At 35.3% G+C, this 20,207-nt stretch overlaps 3 protein-coding genes across 4 annotated transcripts in view; 2 read left to right on the top strand and 1 right to left on the bottom strand.

Annotated features, from left to right (window-relative positions):
• The first annotated feature begins 30 nt into the window (after positions 1-30).
• On the top strand, positions 31-9,562 carry LOC132548372 (transforming growth factor beta regulator 1-like). Of its 2 annotated transcripts, none has more exons than XM_060212245.1 (10): positions 31-237; positions 1,451-1,578; positions 2,049-2,166; positions 2,383-2,453; positions 3,462-3,673; positions 4,609-4,745; positions 5,295-5,441; positions 5,776-5,873; positions 8,214-8,437; positions 8,923-9,562. In XM_060212245.1, the coding sequence occupies exons 1-10, from the start codon at positions 40-42 to the stop codon at positions 9,039-9,041; spliced, it is 1,452 nt and encodes a 483-aa protein (XP_060068228.1). In that variant the 5' UTR covers positions 31-39; the 3' UTR covers positions 9,042-9,562. The 2 variants fall into 2 exon arrangements, with proteins under 2 accessions (XP_060068228.1, XP_060068220.1); XM_060212237.1 differs by having other exon boundaries at positions 4,594-4,745.
• Positions 9,563-11,841: 2,279 nt separating this feature from the next.
• LOC132548418 (uncharacterized) lies at positions 11,842-15,074 on the bottom strand. Its single transcript, XM_060212285.1, has 2 exons — positions 14,718-15,074; positions 11,842-12,444 (listed from the first exon to the last, which is right to left on the bottom strand). The coding sequence occupies exons 1-2, from the start codon at positions 15,019-15,021 to the stop codon at positions 12,212-12,214; spliced, it is 537 nt and encodes a 178-aa protein (XP_060068268.1). The 5' UTR covers positions 15,022-15,074; the 3' UTR covers positions 11,842-12,211.
• A 235-nt stretch (positions 15,075-15,309) lies between these two features.
• LOC132548399 (uncharacterized) overlaps positions 15,310-20,207 on the top strand; it is a 50,115-nt gene continuing 45,217 nt past the window's right edge. The window contains exons 1-2 of the mRNA XM_060212267.1: positions 15,310-15,445; positions 16,321-16,429. Coding sequence (XP_060068250.1) covers positions 15,345-15,445; positions 16,321-16,429 — 210 coding nt within the window. The 5' untranslated portion in view covers positions 15,310-15,344. The remainder of the gene's footprint in view (positions 15,446-16,320; positions 16,430-20,207) is intronic.

Below are 20,207 nucleotides of genomic sequence, written 5' to 3'. Positions count from 1 at the left end.
GGAGAGTTCCAGAAGTCAATTTGCTTAAAGAGAACGATCATGGAAAGAAATCACATACCGGGAGAAGCATCAAATAACATTTTCAGTCAAGATTCCGCATTTTTGCAACAGTATGAAGCTGGACTCCAGAAGCAAAATGTAAAACCAACAGCGTCGCAACATATAAGTCTACTGACTGGTAAAGTTGGAACGGCATTTACTGCAGATCAAACTGTTATGCCAGGGATGGCAGCCCAGGTACTGCAACTACTCAAACTTAAGGTTTCTTGTTTATAATTCGTTATCCAGCTAAAGATTAACTCGACTGACCAGTGCTCGAACACAAATATATGTATATTTTTGCTGTTTTGGTCCGAATAATTGTCAATGATTTTTCTTATTGATTTGTAAACTCCTAAAAGACATGTCGTGACCATTTTCATCTGTATTAAAATCACACGAAAAATCATTTAGTTATCGACAGTTGGTCCAATCGCTTTGGTGTGATATCGACAGAAGGTCTGAAATGAAATGATAATGAAAAACTGATTTTCAGTTTTTTATGTTATGAATATTAGTCATAAATCATCAAATTAAAATGTTCCTACCATAGTGTGATTTCATCATAAGCATCTGAAGAGTCAGGAAAAGTGTTGGTTTCAGATGTTGGTCAACTCAACATCCTGTGCCAGCAGTCATGTTTGATGTGATGGAAGTCATGGTTAAAGGCAAAATGTGCCAGTTGTAGCAACCTCAACATTAATAAACAGTCAATATTTCATTAATGAAATTGAAATTCCCTATTCCCATTTTTGAAAAAAAAACACAGAAATTGCAGCACACAGATGAAATTTTCAACTAAACACCATTATTTTAACATCCAAATATTCTGAACCTTGAGGTTCAACACTAACATAAATATCAAATATTTGATGATAAACATTAAAAATCATGTTATGAAACTTTGAAGGCATATATAATAGGTTTGACCCCCCCCCCATGTAGATAACTCTACAAAACCCTTGTGGACTAAGCACAGGTAAATATACTTGTTACTTGTTGCATGTATATTATATAGATCATTCTGATATACAAACCTTGACTGGGGTGATGAAATAAGCAAGGCTATTTACCATTATCATTATGCATCATTATGCAATCAATCTTTAACCATTATAATTTCTGCTTTGATCTATATTTAGTCAGATACTGAAACAAATCTGAGGGGTTGTTGAATGTCTTCCCTACAACTACTTCTGTCATTCATGTCAAAATGTCGTGTATGTATAGCCTTTACCTATAACCGACAGTGCTTCTGCAGTGCTACTAAGCCGATAAAAATATTTCTTTACTTAAAAAGTACCCAGATGGAAAGAATTGTTAAAATGTAGGTTTATTAAGGTTTTGTAACTGACCAGATATTGTTCTGGATTTTTTTGTGATATTCATGTTCTTTTGCAAATCATTACAGACAATAATGCAACCTGTTGGAGGTGTATCCAAGGTGAGACCAAATGTTATACAAGCCTCTCATCCATCTTTAGTCTCTGGATCTCCAGGCTCAATAGCACACTCAATGCTGGCTCGCAATCCTGTCCGGTAAGGAGAAAAAATGAGAGAAATGATATATCATTTTCTTTGAAAGAAATTCTCTTTCTCTTTAAAAATGATCTGATTTCGGGAATTCATTAATGGTGAATTGAATAAGATATTATTGAAAAAAGAAAACAGTTGACTTCATTAGGTTTTATTGTAGTTTACCAAGATCTGTTGGTCAGAGAAGTTAGTGTAAGTGTTTCATCTTGATTCAGATATTCTCTATTATAAAGCACAACTCTGAAACCAAATTTAGGTTTGTAGCCAGGTTCTGAAAACACTCAGCATTAATGATTAAATGATTACAAAATAAATTCATTTTGAGCAAATATCTAATTATCAGATCTTGAAAGAAATGAAAATGCGACATTTGTTCTTGTAGAATAGTTTAAAGTTATGAAATATTTCCTTTATAAGATTTAATTTGCATTATCTATGCTGAGGTATTCCTGTACATTTTTTATCTATCGTAGATTTCCAAGCGGTACCCATCCTGTACCTGGGAGAATCATCACCAGGCCTATCTTAGCTCCAAACCCTTATATAAGGAAATGGAGACGACTAAAAAAGGTCATCAAGGATTTGATGTTTGTAAGTTTTTTAAGATTAATCCATTTCTATGTCATAGAAAATGTCATTCATCAGAAATTTTCAGTGGAAAAATTGCGTTTTCAATTATGGCAAAATATTTTTAGTGATTTCAGATAAAAAACATGTAGTTATGAATTGATTAAGTGATATCAACTGTACAATAGCTGTCATTTGGCCTTATGATTCATGCTGTTACTCATTCTATTGTAAACACAGGTGAATGCTGCCATCTGTGATGAGGTCGTGAGAGTGGAAGAAAAAGTGGCAAAAGCTAAAGAAGAAAGACGGTACCTTCACTATGAGTATAGCTATAGATTATTATGTTTAATTTGATGTCAGGAAAAGGCAAGGGATTCATATCACATCCTTTGTGCATTTAAAGAAGTCAATGTTCTGACCTTAGTTGTATAGTTATATGCTTTAAAGACTTCAGAAGTTAATTAAAATAGATTGTAATGAATTATCCTGTTCAGTCCTGTTTTCAAGATAACAGAGTTCCATTAATTTTGTACCATCGTTAACTATCCCTTGTTTCTATCTCTGTGACACCAAGTCTTAAGGTTAATGAGTACATGAACTTACAATTAAAAAAATGTTTTCTGTGTTGAACTTATGTAGTCTGCAGATAGTTTTCTAAGCTTTGATACAGTGTGTTGTAATTATAAAGGAAAGTGCCTGCAAGCCCCAGGGGTTTGTGGGGCTCTCCCTCATTCTACTTCCCAAAAAATGTAATGGTTTTTAAACAATTTTTCTTTGTTAAAAGTTTAGATTAATCAAATGATGAATGTAACAATTAAAATTGATAGTGTTAGTTGTTTTTATTAAGGTTTGACAAGTTGCCAGTTGAATAAAATGGACATATCACCTATGCCCTTTTCGCAAGATATAGTAAAATGCATGCAAATTTTAAAATTAAGTGCATTCACAAAAACACCTGACAAAAATCTCTGAACCTCATGGGTCTGTGATTTAATCTGGAAAAAATGCAGATATAGAATGTTGTGCCAGGTACTGAACATTATTTTTCTAAACCAATGAATTATGAAAATATGTGGATATATTGTAACAAAAGTCATTAATGTATTTCATTGCCTCTTTCAGGGATCATAAACTGGACCTCTAGCATGCTAGTCTTTTGCTAAAATGATGAAGTTTAAGTGATCTCTCTATCCGAGGGTTACAATATCTTATAAACTATCATTTTGATATGAGACCTAAAAATGATAGAACCTGCTAAGATACTTGTTCAATGCACCAAATTTCTTGAAATTAATGATTGTATTTGTATATTTCAGGTTCCTGCTTCGTAAAGCTTTGCATTATCAATCTTACACAGAGGGAACACCTGTATCTGAGAAATCCTCACCAGGTGGCGCTTCACTCAAATTAAGTGGGTTGTCTCCAGGAGAGAGCAGTGATCCACAGAGTGTGAAAGTAAAAAATAAAACAAAAAAGAAAGTGCCTTCCACAGAACGAAAGAAAGCTGCTACAACTAAAGAGTTATTAGGTGAGAAATGACAATATAACATGTTGGATGTGTTTGTTTATCATTACAAAGAAATCATTATACAGTGATATATCTAAAGCAGTGTTCCCCATAAAAGCTGGTTGTCGGCTGAAGAGGACTTATTCATTAACTTCGAACTGGCTGTTCTTTTAGGATATATGTTAGATGTAAATACAAGTTGCTCTTCAGCCGGCTATTTCAGAATACCAACCAGTTGATTCAGATCTTTGTGAGAACAATGTATAAAGCTGTGATATTTTCATCCTGGATACCCAAGTATCCACCTGTCTTAATCTGGTTATCTAGGCATCCAGCCCCCTTTAACCTGGTTATTTAGTTATCAAGCTGCTTTTAATCTGGTTATCTAGGTATCCAGATGCATTTAATCTGGTTTTCTATGTATGACAAGCCACCTTTAATCGGGTTATCTAGGTATCCAGCTGTCTTTATACTGGTTATCAATGTATCATGTCACTTTTAACCTGGTTATCTGTGTATCAGGCCACATTTAATCTGGTTATCTGGGTATCCAGCTGCCTTTATTTTGGTTATCTAGTTTGTCCCACTATTGGGCCACCTCTAATCTTCTTTTCCCCTCTGATCTGTTTGTCCCACTTTTGGAACACCAAATGCAGTGGCACTTATTTTCTAGCTAACACTTACTTTGATTGTCTCACTATCCAGAGAGTATTTTGAAGAACAAAATATTATAAACGACCTTATGAATTCAGATTTTGATTTCGAAGAGAACAGAGGTGACTTGCCCTTCATGGCTGTAATATCCACAATGCGTATATGATGTACCTTAATTGTAGTTTGTATGATAACCACCATTCCATTCAACTTTGAAATTTATTGTCATCACTGTTTTTAAGTTTCATGTATACTGCAACAGTATTAAAAACAAAAAACTTTTTTAGATGGTAAAATTTCAGATGGTGTCCAGGTGAAACCAAAGAAGAGTAAAAGCCAAATCATAAAGAAAGTCATTCCTCCTCTACAACTGGACTCGACTGGACGTCCAGTTTTTCCTTTGGTCCTTGGCGAGTTGACTATTCACAGTATTGGCGAGGTAGCTATTATCATGATTTTGATGCATATTTTCCCATATGTCATATATAGCTTACAATTGTACATCAAATCAACTGCAAACCTGATCAAATGACCTTGACCCACTGTCAAGTTCAAAGAAGTCATATATGTTAAAATCCTCCAACAACTTTATCTGAATTTTAGCATACTAGTATGAAATGAAGTTTGTACAAATATTGGTTTAAATTCAAGTCAAATGTGACAAATCTCCAAAGAGATCTGTAACTTTTCTTGCAACATTCTGTGAAGAAAAGAGTTATCAGTTGGGGATAAGTATGAAACTCAACTCTTAATATCCTTGCTTAAAAACTTCATAACATATGAGAAATGCAGGCCTCTTTTGCCCCTTTCGATGTCGCTTTAGGGGAAACATATTCACATTTATATTTCAAGCAGATGCATAAAAGGTAAATTAAAATTTTTCTCCAGAAATCTTTGTAAAAAAATTGAAATTATGTGTAGTACAACAAACATTTGAAGCAATATCTAATCCTGAGAGAAAAGCTAAATAAGTTATTTTTTATGACAGATTGTCACAGATCGTCCAGGATTCCATACTCCAAAGTGTATCTATCCAGAAGGTTACTGTAGCACGCGAGTGTTTGCCAGTACTAGTGGAGATGATCAAAAGTGTCTGTACACATGTAAGATATCAGACAGTGGAAAAGGACCTATTGTAAGTACAAGGCCTTATCAAAGAACATTTGTTTGTAATTCTTCTGAAAAATAATTTTAGTATCACACTTTTGCTTTTTGATGGATAAATATGTTAAATGCTTGCTCAATTACAAAGGCTTCCTACAACCATTTTAAGTCATTACAACTATTTTATCACTTGATTAAACGAGGTGGTTGATAGTTTGCCTCCAAGAAATAAAGCATTGTGTTGGATTAGAAGGAAATGTGACTGCCCAGGAGTGGGAATAAATAATGGATTTTGTGTATGAATTGTTCGTAGTGATGTGAAGTCTTTACTGAGATTTAAATCAATAGTTCTTTATCACATGTAGTTTGAAATAGCCCCAGAAGACAACACTGACCGTGTGCTTAGAAGTGATTCTCCATCAGACTGCCACAACCTTCTTATCACAGCAGTTAACAAAAGCAGGTGAGTAATAAATACTCTGATATAATACTATAACATAAGCTTTGTTTTACAACAATTACAAAACAAGCTGTCAGCTTATTAGATCTGGATGACCTATAGCGATCGTGAATGTCATCGTCCGCCATTGTGTTTTGTCTGTTGTCTGCCATGCGTAAATTTTCCATTCAAATGACTTCTTCTCAATTAGCCAAAAGCCCAGGGTCCTGATATTGGACCTAAAGCATACTGGGATGAAGGGCTACCAATTTTGTTAATATGATTGACATTGACCTACCTTCAAGTTCATGAGGTGTAAAATGTATTCAGCTCTAAACAAACTCTTTACAGTAACGAATGGGTTGAGGGTGCAGATATTGTGATCATAGCATGCTGGGAGGATGGGTTACTAAATCTGTTCTTATGATTAACCTTGACCGACTTTCAAGGTCACAGGGGTAAAATATTATAAAAATTTTTAAGAACTTCTTCTCAATAACTTTATTAACCAGGGTGCTATATCATGCTTTTAGTATTTTGGTATAAAGGACTACAATGTTTTTAAAATTATTGATCTGGACCCACTTTCATGGTTAAACGGGTTAAGTATAGCAAAATCTTTAAACAATGTGTTTTCAATAATCAAAAGGCCCAAGGTGCTGATATTAGGCCTGTAGCATGTTGAGATACAGGGCTCCCAAGTTTGTTCATATTATATTGACTTTGACATACTTTCAAGGTCACAGATGTCAAATATGTCCAGACATTTAACTTTTTCTCAATAACCAAAATGCCCAGGGTGCCTTATTAATGGGTCTGCAGCATGCTAGGATAAAGCACAAGCTAATTCAAATTTTGATAAAAGACATCCGTATACTGAGATGAAAGGTTATCAATTTTGTTTATGTGTTTGACCTTGTCCTGTTTTGTATGTCACATGGGTCAAGTATGTTAAAGTATTCAATTAAATTCATCTCCGTAACCAAAATGTCCAGGCTGTTGATATTGGTTCACTTATTAATTCAAATGGTTGACATTGACCTACTTTCAGGTCCAGAGTCAGGGAATATGTGTAGAAGTATGTATAAGGAATAGGATTTCAATTTGTAGAAAATGTTTTTTAGCGCCTACAATGTTTTCTATAAAATTGTGATATTTTGATTAATGTTTGTATTAAATGTATTTATTTTCTATTATTTACACATTTATAATGTGATGCCTTGACATTGTGTTTTGTTATGGTGGTGCCACTATTTCATCATGGTGTTGCTTATTAATTTAATTTCTGCTCTAAAGATGTAATTTTTGCAATGTCAAATTAAAAAAAAAAGGAGGTTCAGAGAATTTTAGCTTTTTTTACCTTATAATGCCTACACACAGTTAATGTTGGGTTTGTAATCTGATGTAGATTTTATAAGAAGTAGTATTTTATGTTACTCATGGTGTATGTGCTGTCTTTTTTTACCTTATAATGCCTACACACAGTTAATGTTGGTATATTTGTGTTTTATAAGAAGTAGTATTTTATGTTACTCATGGTGTATGTGCTGTCTTTTTTTACCTTATAATGCCTACACACAGTTAATGTTGGGTTTGTAATCTGATGTAGATTTTATATTTGTGTTAGAAGTAGTATTTTATGTTACTCATGGTGTATGTGCTGTCTTTTTTACCTTATAATGCCTACACACAGTTAATGTTGGGTTTGTAATCTGATGTAGATTTTATATTTGTGTTAGTGTATGTGCTGTATTTTATACACACAGTTAATGTTGGGTTTGTAATCTTAAGAAGTAGTATTTTATGTTACTCATGGTGTATGTGCTGTCTTTTTTTACCTTATAATGCCTACACACAGTTAATGTTGGGTTTGTAATCTGATGTAGATTTTATATTATGTGTTATGTGCTGTCTTTTTTTACCCTATAATGCCTACACACAGTTTATGTTGGGTTTGTAATGTAGATTTTATAAGAAGTAGTATTTTATGTTACTCATGGTGTATGTGCTGTCTTTTTTTACCTTATAATGCCTACACACAGTTAATGTTGGGTTTGTAATCTGATGTAGATTTTATATTTGTGTTAGAAGTAGTATTTTATGTTACCAATGGTGTATGTGCTGTCTTTTTTTACCTTATAATGCCTACACACAGTTAATGTTGGGTTTGTAATCTGATGTAGATTTTATATTTGTGTTAGAAGTAGTATTTTATGTTACTCATGGTGTATGTGCTGTCTTTTTTTACCTTATAATGCCTACACACAGTTAATGTTGGGTTTGTAATCTGATGTAGATTTTATATTTGTGTTAGAAGTAGTATTTTATGTTACCAATGGTGTATGTGCTGTCTTTTTCCTTCAGGGGAAACAATATGCTTGACTTAGTTGGAAAAGGAGCAGAGTTTTTTGGTTTGTCTCATCCTGTTGTTCAGAATTTAATACAAAGCTGTCCAGGTTCCAAACGCTGCACAGGATACAAATGGGTCAAATTTGAAATCAACAAAATGGAAACTGTGGAAAACCTGGTCACTGATGCAACCAATGACCCTTCAATCAGCTTTGAGGCATTTAAACTATTAACTAAAGGTAATTTGGTCAAATCAAAATTAAACCCTTCTTTAATTCCCTTCTCTCAGGAGATATTGTAAAGGACACTTGGGTAAAAACTGGCATGACCTCAGGTTGTATTGATGAAATGTTATTTAGCAATGAGCCATGTCGAGTAATAAGTCTTATCAAATCTATTGCATTTTGAAGAGTCACCTAGGAAAGCTTTTGTTGGTGTTCTGTAATAAGCCAATCTGTAGGCCTTTAGGTACCACTGAAGGATAAATACTATATTTAATAAAATTGATCTATTTTGGAAGATCAGATACAAATTTCTTATAACTGAATAAAGTTGATTTAGAAACTGTTAACTATAGAATTAAATATGCTCAGCCGAAAAATAAAATATGGTTTCCATTGAGCAGACAGTAAAGTTTTGTGATTAGCTTTAGGGTCAGAAATCTTTTGTGCATTAATATAGTTAGGAGGATTTGGATTATGATTTAAGTTTATATCTGTTCCAGGGGCTCCTTTAGCTGGAAAGGCAACATCTCTTCTAGAAACATCTACCAGTCTGCGGTCATTACTGACCAGTAAACCAAATTTGACCGGAAGTAAAGCTGCCAGCAGTAATGTTGGATGAGCCCATCATTATATCTATCGAAGTATTGTAAACTTTAACTGACCAGTGAAAAACTTGACAATTTTTGATGTTGTCATCAGTAATGTTTGATGAAATCTGAGAGAATACATGTATTCAGAGAATTTTGATGATGACCCATGAAGTGACCCTTGAAGGCTAATTTGTGAAACTGCCATCAGTTGTGTGGAAGTCTATCAAAGTGGCTTCAACTTAAAATGACCATCGCCAAGTTAAAGCAAAGCTGCCAGTTGTCATGTGTGTTGAATCTGATATTATATAAAAAAAACTGGTAAAGTGGTAAAGATATACTTAGCCTATGTATTGCCATCCAACTCGTGTTAAGACGTGTATTGCAATATATTTGTTGCAATATGATGCCTATCATGTATGCGTAGTTACAATATTACTATATCTTTACTTCAAATGTGAAGCTTACTTATAAAATTTCAGTTTTATATAAAAAAGTTGAGTGATTATTAGATCATGATCATCTCTAACACAAATAAAACTTTCAGCAGCTATCTGTAGTGTTATCCATTAAACTGACTACCAATCAAGGGCCTCACTGGGATGACATCAAAATAGGACTTATCTACACCAGACCAAGGTCAACAAACTGCAATATATGCATTATTGTTTGACTCAAATTTTGTAGTTTATAGATCATTTGGCTGAAAGGTTGGGATGTTCCATATCAACTTGCTTCATCTGTCTTTGTCTGCAGTAGACATTTTAAACTTAGATCCACATGCAAGATTGATCTGAAACTTGCCCTGAAAGATTCTGAGATGCTTCTTACCAAGTTCCTTTATTTTTCAGGCAGGTTTGAAATCCAAAATGGCTGTCATCTTAAGCTTCTTCTGAAGTTTCTTAGGTGCCATTAAGCTGAAATATTGGGGAGGATGAATAGGACATGAAACCAAGTGTTTTTATTTTTCAGTCTCATTTAAAATTCAACATGGCAGCCACAACAGTCTTTTTGTAACATGATCATGCAATCATGGTTTATCTGGACAACATCTATTTTAAACTTCTTCTCAAGTTCCACCTATGAGATTCAGCTTAGATTTGCCTGAAATAATTATGAGATGGTCTTTATCAAGTGCTGATAATTTTTAGGTAAATCTTGCATTCAATTTGGCCACCATCAACATCAGTGTGGAAAAAACTGGTGCCATTTATTTAAAAAATTGTAAATAAAAGCTTATTCTTTTTATGCTCCCCAGTTTGTCTTTCCATTTATTCATGTCTCAATTTTGTCTGGAGCATAACACAAAAACTATAAGAGGTATCAACATTAAACTTCTTAGATAGATAGATCTCAACAAAGAACAGTGCTGAGTACAATAACTATAAATATCTTTTGCATAATATAGGAGTTATTGCTCTTTGTTATTTTTCATACTTAAAGTTTGTCCCATTCGGGAAGCATAGCCCATCTCTGATGTCCCTTGCGTTTAGCTCTTCTGGCCCAAAGGGACAAATGAATGATAGGGATAATGCTGTGTCTGTTGTTCCATATCTGGCAGCTTTTACTATATATTGCAACTATTCATGAAAGACTTAGCAGACTCTTATCAATTTGGTCTGAAGCATCTTTGGGGAAAGTGGGCCAATTTTGTGTAAATGGTAGGCCTGAGGAGCAGGGCCCAATAGGGAAAATCTATCAATTTCTTTAAAATCTATCTTGTTCTGTAGGAATTTCAGGATATTATCCAAATTTGGCCTGAAGTTTAGGTGAAGGAAAAAAGGTGGGTCTTGCCTAGAAATTCTTGGCTTCTCATAAGAATTTGTATGAAGGTCTTAAAGGAGTGTAAGTGTGGTTTATTTCACAAGAATTGTAAAATGTACCTTTAATCCTCATGGTAATTAAGAATCATTTCATAAGTTCATTTGAGTGCTAAGATATCTAGTTATATTTGGATCAAAGGTTAAAAATGGACAAAAAAGGACCAAGGGGAACCTTCCACAGTATAAATTTTGAGAATGATCGATCCAGTTTTTGTTAGTAAAATGGGATTAGCAAGCTTTTAATCCAAATCAATGATGGCCACCCACCAGCCATCTTGATTTTCTATATAATCTATCTAATTTATATAATCATATTTGGCTGGATGTTTCCTTGGATGAAGCCAAACGAGGTTTGCAAAACAAAATGATTTTGAATAATATTTGAGGTTGTAGGAGTCTAATTTGTTTCAAGAACTTATTCTCAAATACCAAATGGCAATGAATCAAGATATTTGACTGGAAGCTAAAGGTTCTTTGATAAATTCAAAGTTTACCAAAATTATATAACACTTATCCATTTTCAAAGTTACAGGGAGCAACTTTGCTAAAGTCTTCAATAAATTCTTCTCATCACTCCAAAGAACTAGTGTCATGTTGTTTGGCTAATAAGTTACGGTACTGGGATGAAACTTAACAAAGTATGGGAAAAAATTACCTAGACCGATGTTCAAGATCACTGGGGTCTTTATAATCTTCAAATGACTTCCTTCTCATTAAGAAAAAGGCCTAAAATCATGATGTTTGGCTGGTGGATTCCCTGAGAGCTTAACAAAGTTAGGGAAAAGAAACGACCTTAGCACTTATTTAATGTCACAAGTGCAAAATTTGTTAAAAGTTTCAGTTGATTTCTTGTCAGTGAACAAGACCTTGCCATTGATTTGAAAACCTTTGTACACAAGATAAGCAATGCAGGTCCATTGGGCCTGTTTATTTTTAGTGTAATTTTGATTTATTATTTATAACTTTCCAAACCCAAGATCATTTTAACAGAAAAGAAAGACTCCAACCATACAAAACAAAACATTTTAATTCTTACAATTCTTGTCAACATTTAAATAAAATTATCGTTCCTCTATTGTACACATCAACTACAAACATACATTTTCTCAAATACACTGTGCTTGAAATTAAGGGCAATTTTTTATTGATGGTCTTCACATGAAATTTATTCGTTTTATATATATGAAATGACTTTGACACATAAATTTTCTGTGCCTGTACATTTAGACACAGCATATATTCTGCTCTGTCTATACATTGTACCCGGAGAATAACCACAAAATTTTGGTGAAAACTTCCACAGTTGTGAGAGTTTTCCCCTAAAGTTTGTATGTTAACAGTTCAAACATCTTCCAATATAAATCTCATCACTCACTGAATTATAAATTTAAAGAATCTTCATCTTCGCCCAGTTCCTTTAATAACTCTTGTTTGACAATACGTAATCGATCCTGGTATACAAGTTTCTGCACACGTAGCCAACCAAACAAAGCTACAGCTGTCATTAATCCAAATCCAAACCTGACATTCATCAATCGATAACTCTTTTCAACTTGTCCTTTTGATGCTGCTCTCACTCCTACCAACATTGTGATGATGCTTCCAGCCAATCCTACAAGAGAGAAGTTAAAAAAAAAACACTTCAAGTAATAAATATTTGTTAATGTAGTGATACTTAAGTTTAATAGAAAATCTGACATTCTAATCATGATATATACCATATTATTTTTTTGGTACAAAAAAGTTGGCCCATTTACATCCCACTTAATCAATCACAAATTTTCACATATAAATCAATAATATAATCGCATAAAAAAAATTGCCAATTCTGTCTAAATCAGTAGATTAAGTTTGTAGGTTAAAATTTCAAGACAATGATCAAAAAAGAGATACACCAATTATAAATGATCTTAAAAAATCATTTAATATAACACTATTTACAACAAAATCAAGGAGAGACAGAAAAGGCTCTGAAAGAATTCTTCACAATTACTTTGTGCTACCTTAACCATTGCCTTGGGCCTCGGGATATTTCATTAAAACTAAAATTTTAAAAACAAACTTTGACCAAGTTTGTATTTAAATCTGTAAGTATCCACCACTGTTTACAAACATTCATCAGGATTTGCATGTGTCAGCTATTTTAAAAAGGATGAGTACAGCCTTGTATCCAAAGTAACAGAATATATGAATGACCTATTGTGTCCCCTTTATCCATAGTAACAGACAATATGAGTGTGGACTATTACATTAGGTACCTCAGAGTTCTTAGTAACAGACAATTAGAGTAAACCTGTGTCCATTGTAACAGATAATATGATTGTGACATTATATAACCCCTGCATACATAGTAATAGACAATAAGAGTGTGGCCTATTATATTACTTGTGTCCATAGTAATAGTCAGTATAAGTGTGACCTTTTAAATAATGCTGTGTCTACTGACAGACCATATGAGTGTGAACAAGAGATCCCACAGGGATCTTGGCACCCACCATTTGAGGATCTGTTTTCAGTTCTTGAAGATTTGTTTATTTTTTTCTGTTTAAAACAGGTGTTGTAAATGTTCATGAACTGGTCTTCATTGAATGTACTCAATGATGGCACAAGATATTTTTATTAAGCACCTATTAGCAAATATCATTTGAAAAAGATCCCAAAGTATTATTAGATAGCAGTCAGTTACAGGTGGATAATGGACAATATGCTTGTGCTTTATTACTGTCGACATCCAAGATGGCTGCCTGTGGGCCACCTTGATTTCAAATCAGTCCAAAAAGGTATAATGCACAACTTGGAACCAAAGGGAACCTGCATATGAAATTTGAGAAAGATCCATCCAGTACTTTCCAAGATATAGCAGTAACAAACTTTTACATTCAAAATCCAAGATGGCCACCTGTCTGCCATCTTGAATTCGAATCAGTCCAAAAAAGGTACAATGCACAACTAGGGACCAAGGGGAAACTGCATATGAAATTTGAAATCCATCCAGTACTTTCCAAGAAATAGCAGTAACAAACTTTTACTTCCAAAATCCAAGATGGCTGCCTGTCGGCCATCTTGAATTCGAATCAGTCCAAAAAAGGTACAATGCACAACTAGGGACCAAGGGGAACCTGCATATGAAATTTGAAATCCATCCAGTACTTTCCAAGAAATAGCAGTAACAAACTTTTATCCAGTACTTTCACAGAAAAAAGGTAGCACAACTAGGAAATAACAAACTTTTACTTCCAAAATCCAAGATGGCCACCTGTCTGCCATCTTGAATTCGAATCAGTCCAAAAAAGGTACAATGCACAACTAGGGACCAAGGGGAAACTGCATATGAAATTTGAGAAAGATCCATCCAGTACTTTTCCAGAAATAGCGGTAACAAACTTTTACTTCCAAAATCCAAGAAGGCCACCTGTCGGCCATCTTGAATGCGAATCAGTCCAAAAAAGGTACAATGCACAACTAGGGACCAAGGGGAAACTGCATATGAAATTTGAGAAAGATCCATCCAGTACTTTTCCAGAAATAGCGGTAACAAGAATTGTTTACGGACGGACAGACGCCCAGACGACGGACCACGGACGCAGGGCGATTTGAATAACCCACTATCTATTAGATAGATGGTGGGCTAACAATGTGCGATGTAATCCTGTGCTCCCAAGCGTAGCAAACAATTAATATGAACTGGAATTGGGTGACACTAATTAGATAATTGGACTGTGTATTCACCTAGAGGCATTATGTGGCCAGATGATCAGCCTCACCGATGTACATAACCTTAATCTTGTCAAAGCCACAATGTTTCAACTGGACTGGGCGACAAAGCCCGTGTGTTGAATCAGTAGAAAATTGTTTTTTTTTAACAAAAGATCAGTTTGACATTACCTAAAGGAACAAGAGGGTTGAGCTTCATAGAAGTAAGAATTCTGTCTCCCTGCGACATAGATCGCATGTCTACAGCACCCTTCATCATAGCCTCAGTGATTTTTTTGTGATCTTCTTTTTCTGCATCATCCAAAATTTTTTGTATCATTTTGTCCTTGGATGAGATATCACTTGAGTCACGATAAATTTTCCCGGGTGCAAGGTAAGAGCCGCCAAATCTGGCGGCCATATCACGCTTCTTTGCTTCAACAACAGCATCGTGAGTCTGGGGCTCTTCGGTTGGCAGGTAATCACTTTGGACCATATCTGTCTATCATCGGTCGCCGGTGCGCCTTGCAGTTTACAGGGTTTACAAACATCGGGGTTTACAATGTTATATAAGCTCAGCGGTAGTTTCGTACTTACAGTAAATAGCCGTTAAATCTGTGATGCATACATTTTAGCGATCCGCATCACTTAAGACTCATAACTTTATCAATGCATGTAAAAATATCAACATTGGAATACTTTGAATCTAATGTACTCTTAATATAGAAATTACCAATTATACGAAAATGACTCTGCAATTATATAAAGTCGACCATAACAAAGCACGTGGTCACAATATTGTAAATACACAAAATAATAATGGGTAAACCAACAAAACAACATCGAAAACGGAAATTCAATTACGACAAGAACAGAAGGAAAGAATGGCTGAAATCAAAAAAGATGCCAACGATTGAATGGTAAGTATTATGTGGCTCCAAATGACAAATTGATTACACCACACGAATTGAATTTCTACATATCATGATCTCATCTGTACTCAACTGAAGGCTATTTGCTGCTTAGACTTTGCTACAAAGCTGAAATAACCACATAATTTAATATACCGAGAACAGACCTGTAACTTTAATTCTAAATGCTGTATTTGTATGTCACACACGTAAGAAGTTTTTGTTATGGAGTCTGGTATAGAGGATTTAAACAGTCCTGCACCAGAAATAAACTTAACTAAGTAGCTGTATTTCACACAGAGAACGTCCCATTCTTTTGATTAGACAGCATTGATATTCATAATATCTGCTTAAGACTAGTAACTTAGAATTGATGCTTGCATGCATATGTCAATCAACTGAGAAGTCAGTACTCCTGAAAAGCTGTGAAATTTAACCTTTCCAGTCAGATTAGCGCTGCCAGCGAATTAATTTACGTAGCATTTTTAAGGTATTTAGGACAGAGCAAAATGGCTGAGGATTATATGGATATTCCATAAAGCCCTATCAATTGGATACTAATTACTTAAATATATGTAAAACTGAGTATTGAACGATCTATTTAATATATTAACACAAGTAGTTAAAATTATCACGGTTACCTCCCTTGTACTATACTAGCGTACTGAGGTGGTACATCTGATCAGTCTGTAGCCTATACTTCCCAAGTTAATCCCCTACTACCTTAGCAACTTATGAGGGACAAAGAGGAAGGCTATGTTTATTAAGGATGATTATAATATTTACGCTTAATAAATGTGTCCACTTGGAGTTATTATTGACAAGTCACTTCAAGCTGATGGACGGATGGTATTTTTGCTTTAGTATTTATTTTACCATTACAGTAAACAAGTAAAAAATGCATGGGACTCAAAAAGGTCAGTAAAGGAGAACATGCTGGAAATGGGTCTGGCAACTGACCCAAATAAGACCATCAGTATACCTAAAACTAAGGCAAGTATATCTTGATAAATTTATAGTAAATTTCTGAAAGTATTGAAATTATCTCTTTTTGTACTAAACTTGTAGAATGTTCTGTGTATTCCATGCAAGCTTAAGGCATACTGCAGTGTCAGTCTACTTCTACAAGCACAACATAGCTACGCTCAACTGATTAGAAAATCAAAGTAGCAAACAGGCCCACATTTTGGATTTGACACTTAAAGAATATCATTATTTCTTCGGGGAATTGTTAAATGTTTCATATGATAAAGAGCAAAATCAAAGAAAAGAACACAAACTATTAAAATCAAAGAAAGAACATTACTGGACATGAAAGATCTATCTGGGATCTATGTGTATAAATGGTGGGTAGCAGTCCCCTGTGGTGAAGCATCCTTTGATAATGAGGACTTTATTTTATCCAAAAAGAAAAAAAAATGGGTCTCACCCTCCTTAGGACACAGGGACACTTGGCCCAATAGAGTTGATACACGTAGAAGTTTTTTGTTCGTATATATATATATATTTCCCCTAACTCATCTTATTCTGTTGCAATGAAAGTATTTCGACCAAATCTTTCTTCCAATACTCTTCGGTGAAGAGGATTGATTTTTTTCTTTTTGTGAATCAAGGGTCCAAATACCCCATAGAGTTCATTTTTAGGTCATCTGACCCGAAGGGTCCGATGACCTATAGTCATCATGCTTCGTCTGTCGTCGTCCGCCGTGCGTCGTGCGCCGTCTGCCGTGCGCCGTCCGTAAACTTTTCATTCAAACGACTTCTTCTCAAATACTAGAAGGTCTACGGGGCTAATACTTGGCACAGAGGATACTGGCATGGAGCTCTACCAAGTTTGTTCAAATGAATGACCTTGACCCACTTTAAAGGTCACAGGGGTCAAATATGTTAAAATCTTTAAACAACTTCTTCTCATTAACCAAAAGGCTCAGAGTGTAGATATTGGGCCTGTGACATGCTGGGATGAAGGACTACCAAGTTTGTTCAAATGAATGACCTTGACCCACTTTAAAGGTCACAGGGGTCAAATATGTTAAAATCTTTAAACAACTTCTTCTCAATAACCAAAAGGCTCAGATTGCTGATATTGTGCCTGTGGCATGCTGGGATGAAGGGCTATCAAGTTTGTTTAAATGAATGACCTTGAACAACTTTCAAGGTCACAGGGGTCAAATATGTCAAAATCTTTAAATAACTTCTTCTCAAATACTAGAAGGCCTAGGGGGCTAATACTTGGCCCATAGCATGCTGGCATGGAGCCCTACAAAGTTTGTTCAAATGAATGACCTTGGCCCACTTTCAAGGTCACATATATTATATACAAAGGACTTCATCTCAATAAGCAAAAGTCTATGAGTGCCGATATTGGGTCTGTAGCATGCTGGGAGGAAAGGCTACCAAGTTTATTTAAATGAATGACCTTGAACAACTTTCAAGGTCGCAGGGGTCAAATATGTCAAAATCTTTAAATAACTTCTTCTCAAATACTAGAAGGCCTAGGGGGCTAATACTTGGCCCATAGCATGCTGGCATGGAGCCCTACAAAGTTTGTTCAAATGAATGACCTTGGCCCACTTTCAAGGTCACAGGGGTCAAATATGTTAAAATATACAAAGGACTTCATCTCAATAAGCAAAAGTCTATGAGTGCCGATATTGGGTCTGTAGCATGCAGGGAGGAAAGGCTACCAAGTTTATTCAAATGAATGACCTCAACCCACTTTCAAGGTCACAGGGGTCAAATATGTTAAAATCTTTAAACAACTTCTTCTCAATAACCAAAAGGCTCAGATTGCTGATATTGTGCCTGTGGCATGCTGGGATGAAGGGCTATCAAGTTTGTTTAAATGAATGACCTTGAACAACTTTCAAGGTCACAGGGGTCAAATATGTCAAAATCTTTAAATAACTTCTTCTCAAATACTAGAAGGCCTAGGGGGCTAATACCTGGCCCATAGCATGCTGGCATGGAGCCCTAAAAAAGTTTGTTCAAATGAATGACCTTGGCCCACTTTCAAGGTCACAGGGGTCAAATATGTTAAAATATACAAAGGACTTCATCTCAATAAGCAAAAGTCTATGAGTGCCGATATTGGGTCTGTAGCATGCTGGGAGGAAAGGCTACCAAGTTTATTTAAATGAATGACCTTGAACAACTTTCAAGGTCGCAGGGGTCAAATATGTCAAAATCTTTAAATAACTTCTTCTCAAATACTAGAAGGCCTAGGGGGCTAATACTTGGCCCATAGCATGCTGGCATGGAGCCCTACAAAGTTTGTTCAAATGAATGACCTTGGCCCACTTTCAAGGTCACAGGGGTCAAATATGTTAAAATATACAAAGGACTTCATCTCAATAAGCAAAAGTCTATGAGTGCCGATATTGGGTCTGTAGCATGCAGGGAGGAAAGGCTACCAAGTTTATTCAAATGAATGACCTCAACCCACTTTCAAGGTCACAGGGGTCAAATATGTTAAAATCTTTAAACAACTTCTTCTCAATAACCAAAAGGCTCAGATTGCTGATATTGTGCCTGTGGCATGCTGGGATGAAGGGCTATCAAGTTTGTTTAAATGAATGACCTTGAACAACTTTCAAGGTCACAGGGGTCAAATATGTCAAAATCTTTAAATAACTTCTTCTCAAATACTAGAAGGCCTAGGGGGCTAATACCTGGCCCATAGGTTATCAGCATGCTGGCATGGAGCCCTACAAAGTTTGTTCAAATGAATGACCTTGGCCCACTTTCAAGGTCACAGGGGTCAAATATGTTAAAATATACAAAGGACTTCATCTCAATAAGCAAAAGTCTATGAGTGCCGATATTGGGTCTGTAGCATGCTGGGAGGAAAGGCTACCAAGTTTATTTAAATGAATGACCTTGAACAACTTTCAAGGTCGCAGGGGTCAAATATGTCAAAATCTTTAAATAACTTCTTCTCAAATACTAGAAGGCCTAGGGGGCTAATACTTGGCCCATAGCATGCTGGCATGGAGCCCTACAAAGTTTGTTCAAATGAATGACCTTGGCCCACTTTCAAGGTCACAGGGGTCAAATATGTTAAAATATACAAAGGACTTCATCTCAATAAGCAAAAGTCTATGAGTGCCGATATTGGGTCTGTAGCATGCAGGGAGGAAAGGCTACCAAGTTTATTCAAATGAATGACCTCAACCCACTTTCAAGGTCACAGGGGTCAAATATGTTAAAATATACAAACGACTTCTTCTCAACAAGCAAAAGTCCATGAGTGCTGATATTGGGCCTGTAAGATGCTTGGAGGAGAGGCTATCAAGTTTGTTCAAATGAATGACCTCAACCCACTTTCTAGGTTTGGCTTGCTTTTTGTCAGATGACCGTTAAGGCCCATGGGCCTCTGGTTTTTTTTGCTTAGATGTATGTGTTTTGTTGAAATTTAGATTGAAGCTGCAGAATTCCTTATCTTTTGGGGAAAATGTATGAATATAATTTTAAATAAGACAGTTTTAAGTGAAAGCAATAATATCCAGAAGAGCAATATAGGATTACAAAGCAGTTCACAAATGATCCATGGTTATTATTACTTGCCATAACCATGGTTATCAGTCATGACTGCCTGAGGAGGATACAGCTAGAGTTGCCATTACATATTATATCCAGCACTGCCTAACATTGTCATTCTGCAGCTGAGTCATGTGTAACAAGCCAGTAAAGTACATATACATTTTGCCCAAAGATACAATAAGGTTTCCTTGTCGGCAGTCGAACAAGCAATGTTTTGATCACCAATCTA

This window comes from Ylistrum balloti, unplaced genomic scaffold, assembly GCF_031769215.1.
Source record: "Ylistrum balloti isolate Yb309-2 unplaced genomic scaffold, AGI_CSIRO_Ybal_v1 Utg369616, whole genome shotgun sequence".
NCBI lineage: Eukaryota > Metazoa > Mollusca > Bivalvia > Pectinida > Pectinidae > Ylistrum > Ylistrum balloti.
Note: the sequence above shows the minus strand (reverse complement) of the source record. Positions and strands in the feature narration are given on the sequence as shown.

Excerpts from the sequence above, each read along its gene's own strand:
- LOC132548418 (XM_060212285.1), bottom strand. The coding sequence starts at position 15,021 with ATGGTCCAAAGTGATTACCTGCCAACCGAAGAGCCCCAGACTCACGAT. Across the intron at positions 12,445-14,717 it reads CAACCCTCTTGTTCCTTTAG|GATTGGCTGGAAGCATCATC; the intron begins GTAATGTCAAAC and ends TCTCTCTTGTAG.
- LOC132548372 (XM_060212237.1), top strand. The coding sequence starts at position 40 with ATGGAAAGAAATCACATACCGGGAGAAGCATCAAATAACATTTTCAGT. Across the intron at positions 238-1,450 it reads TGCCAGGGATGGCAGCCCAG|ACAATAATGCAACCTGTTGG; the intron begins GTACTGCAACTA and ends AAATCATTACAG. Across the intron at positions 4,746-5,294 it reads CTATTCACAGTATTGGCGAG|ATTGTCACAGATCGTCCAGG; the intron begins GTAGCTATTATC and ends TTTTTATGACAG.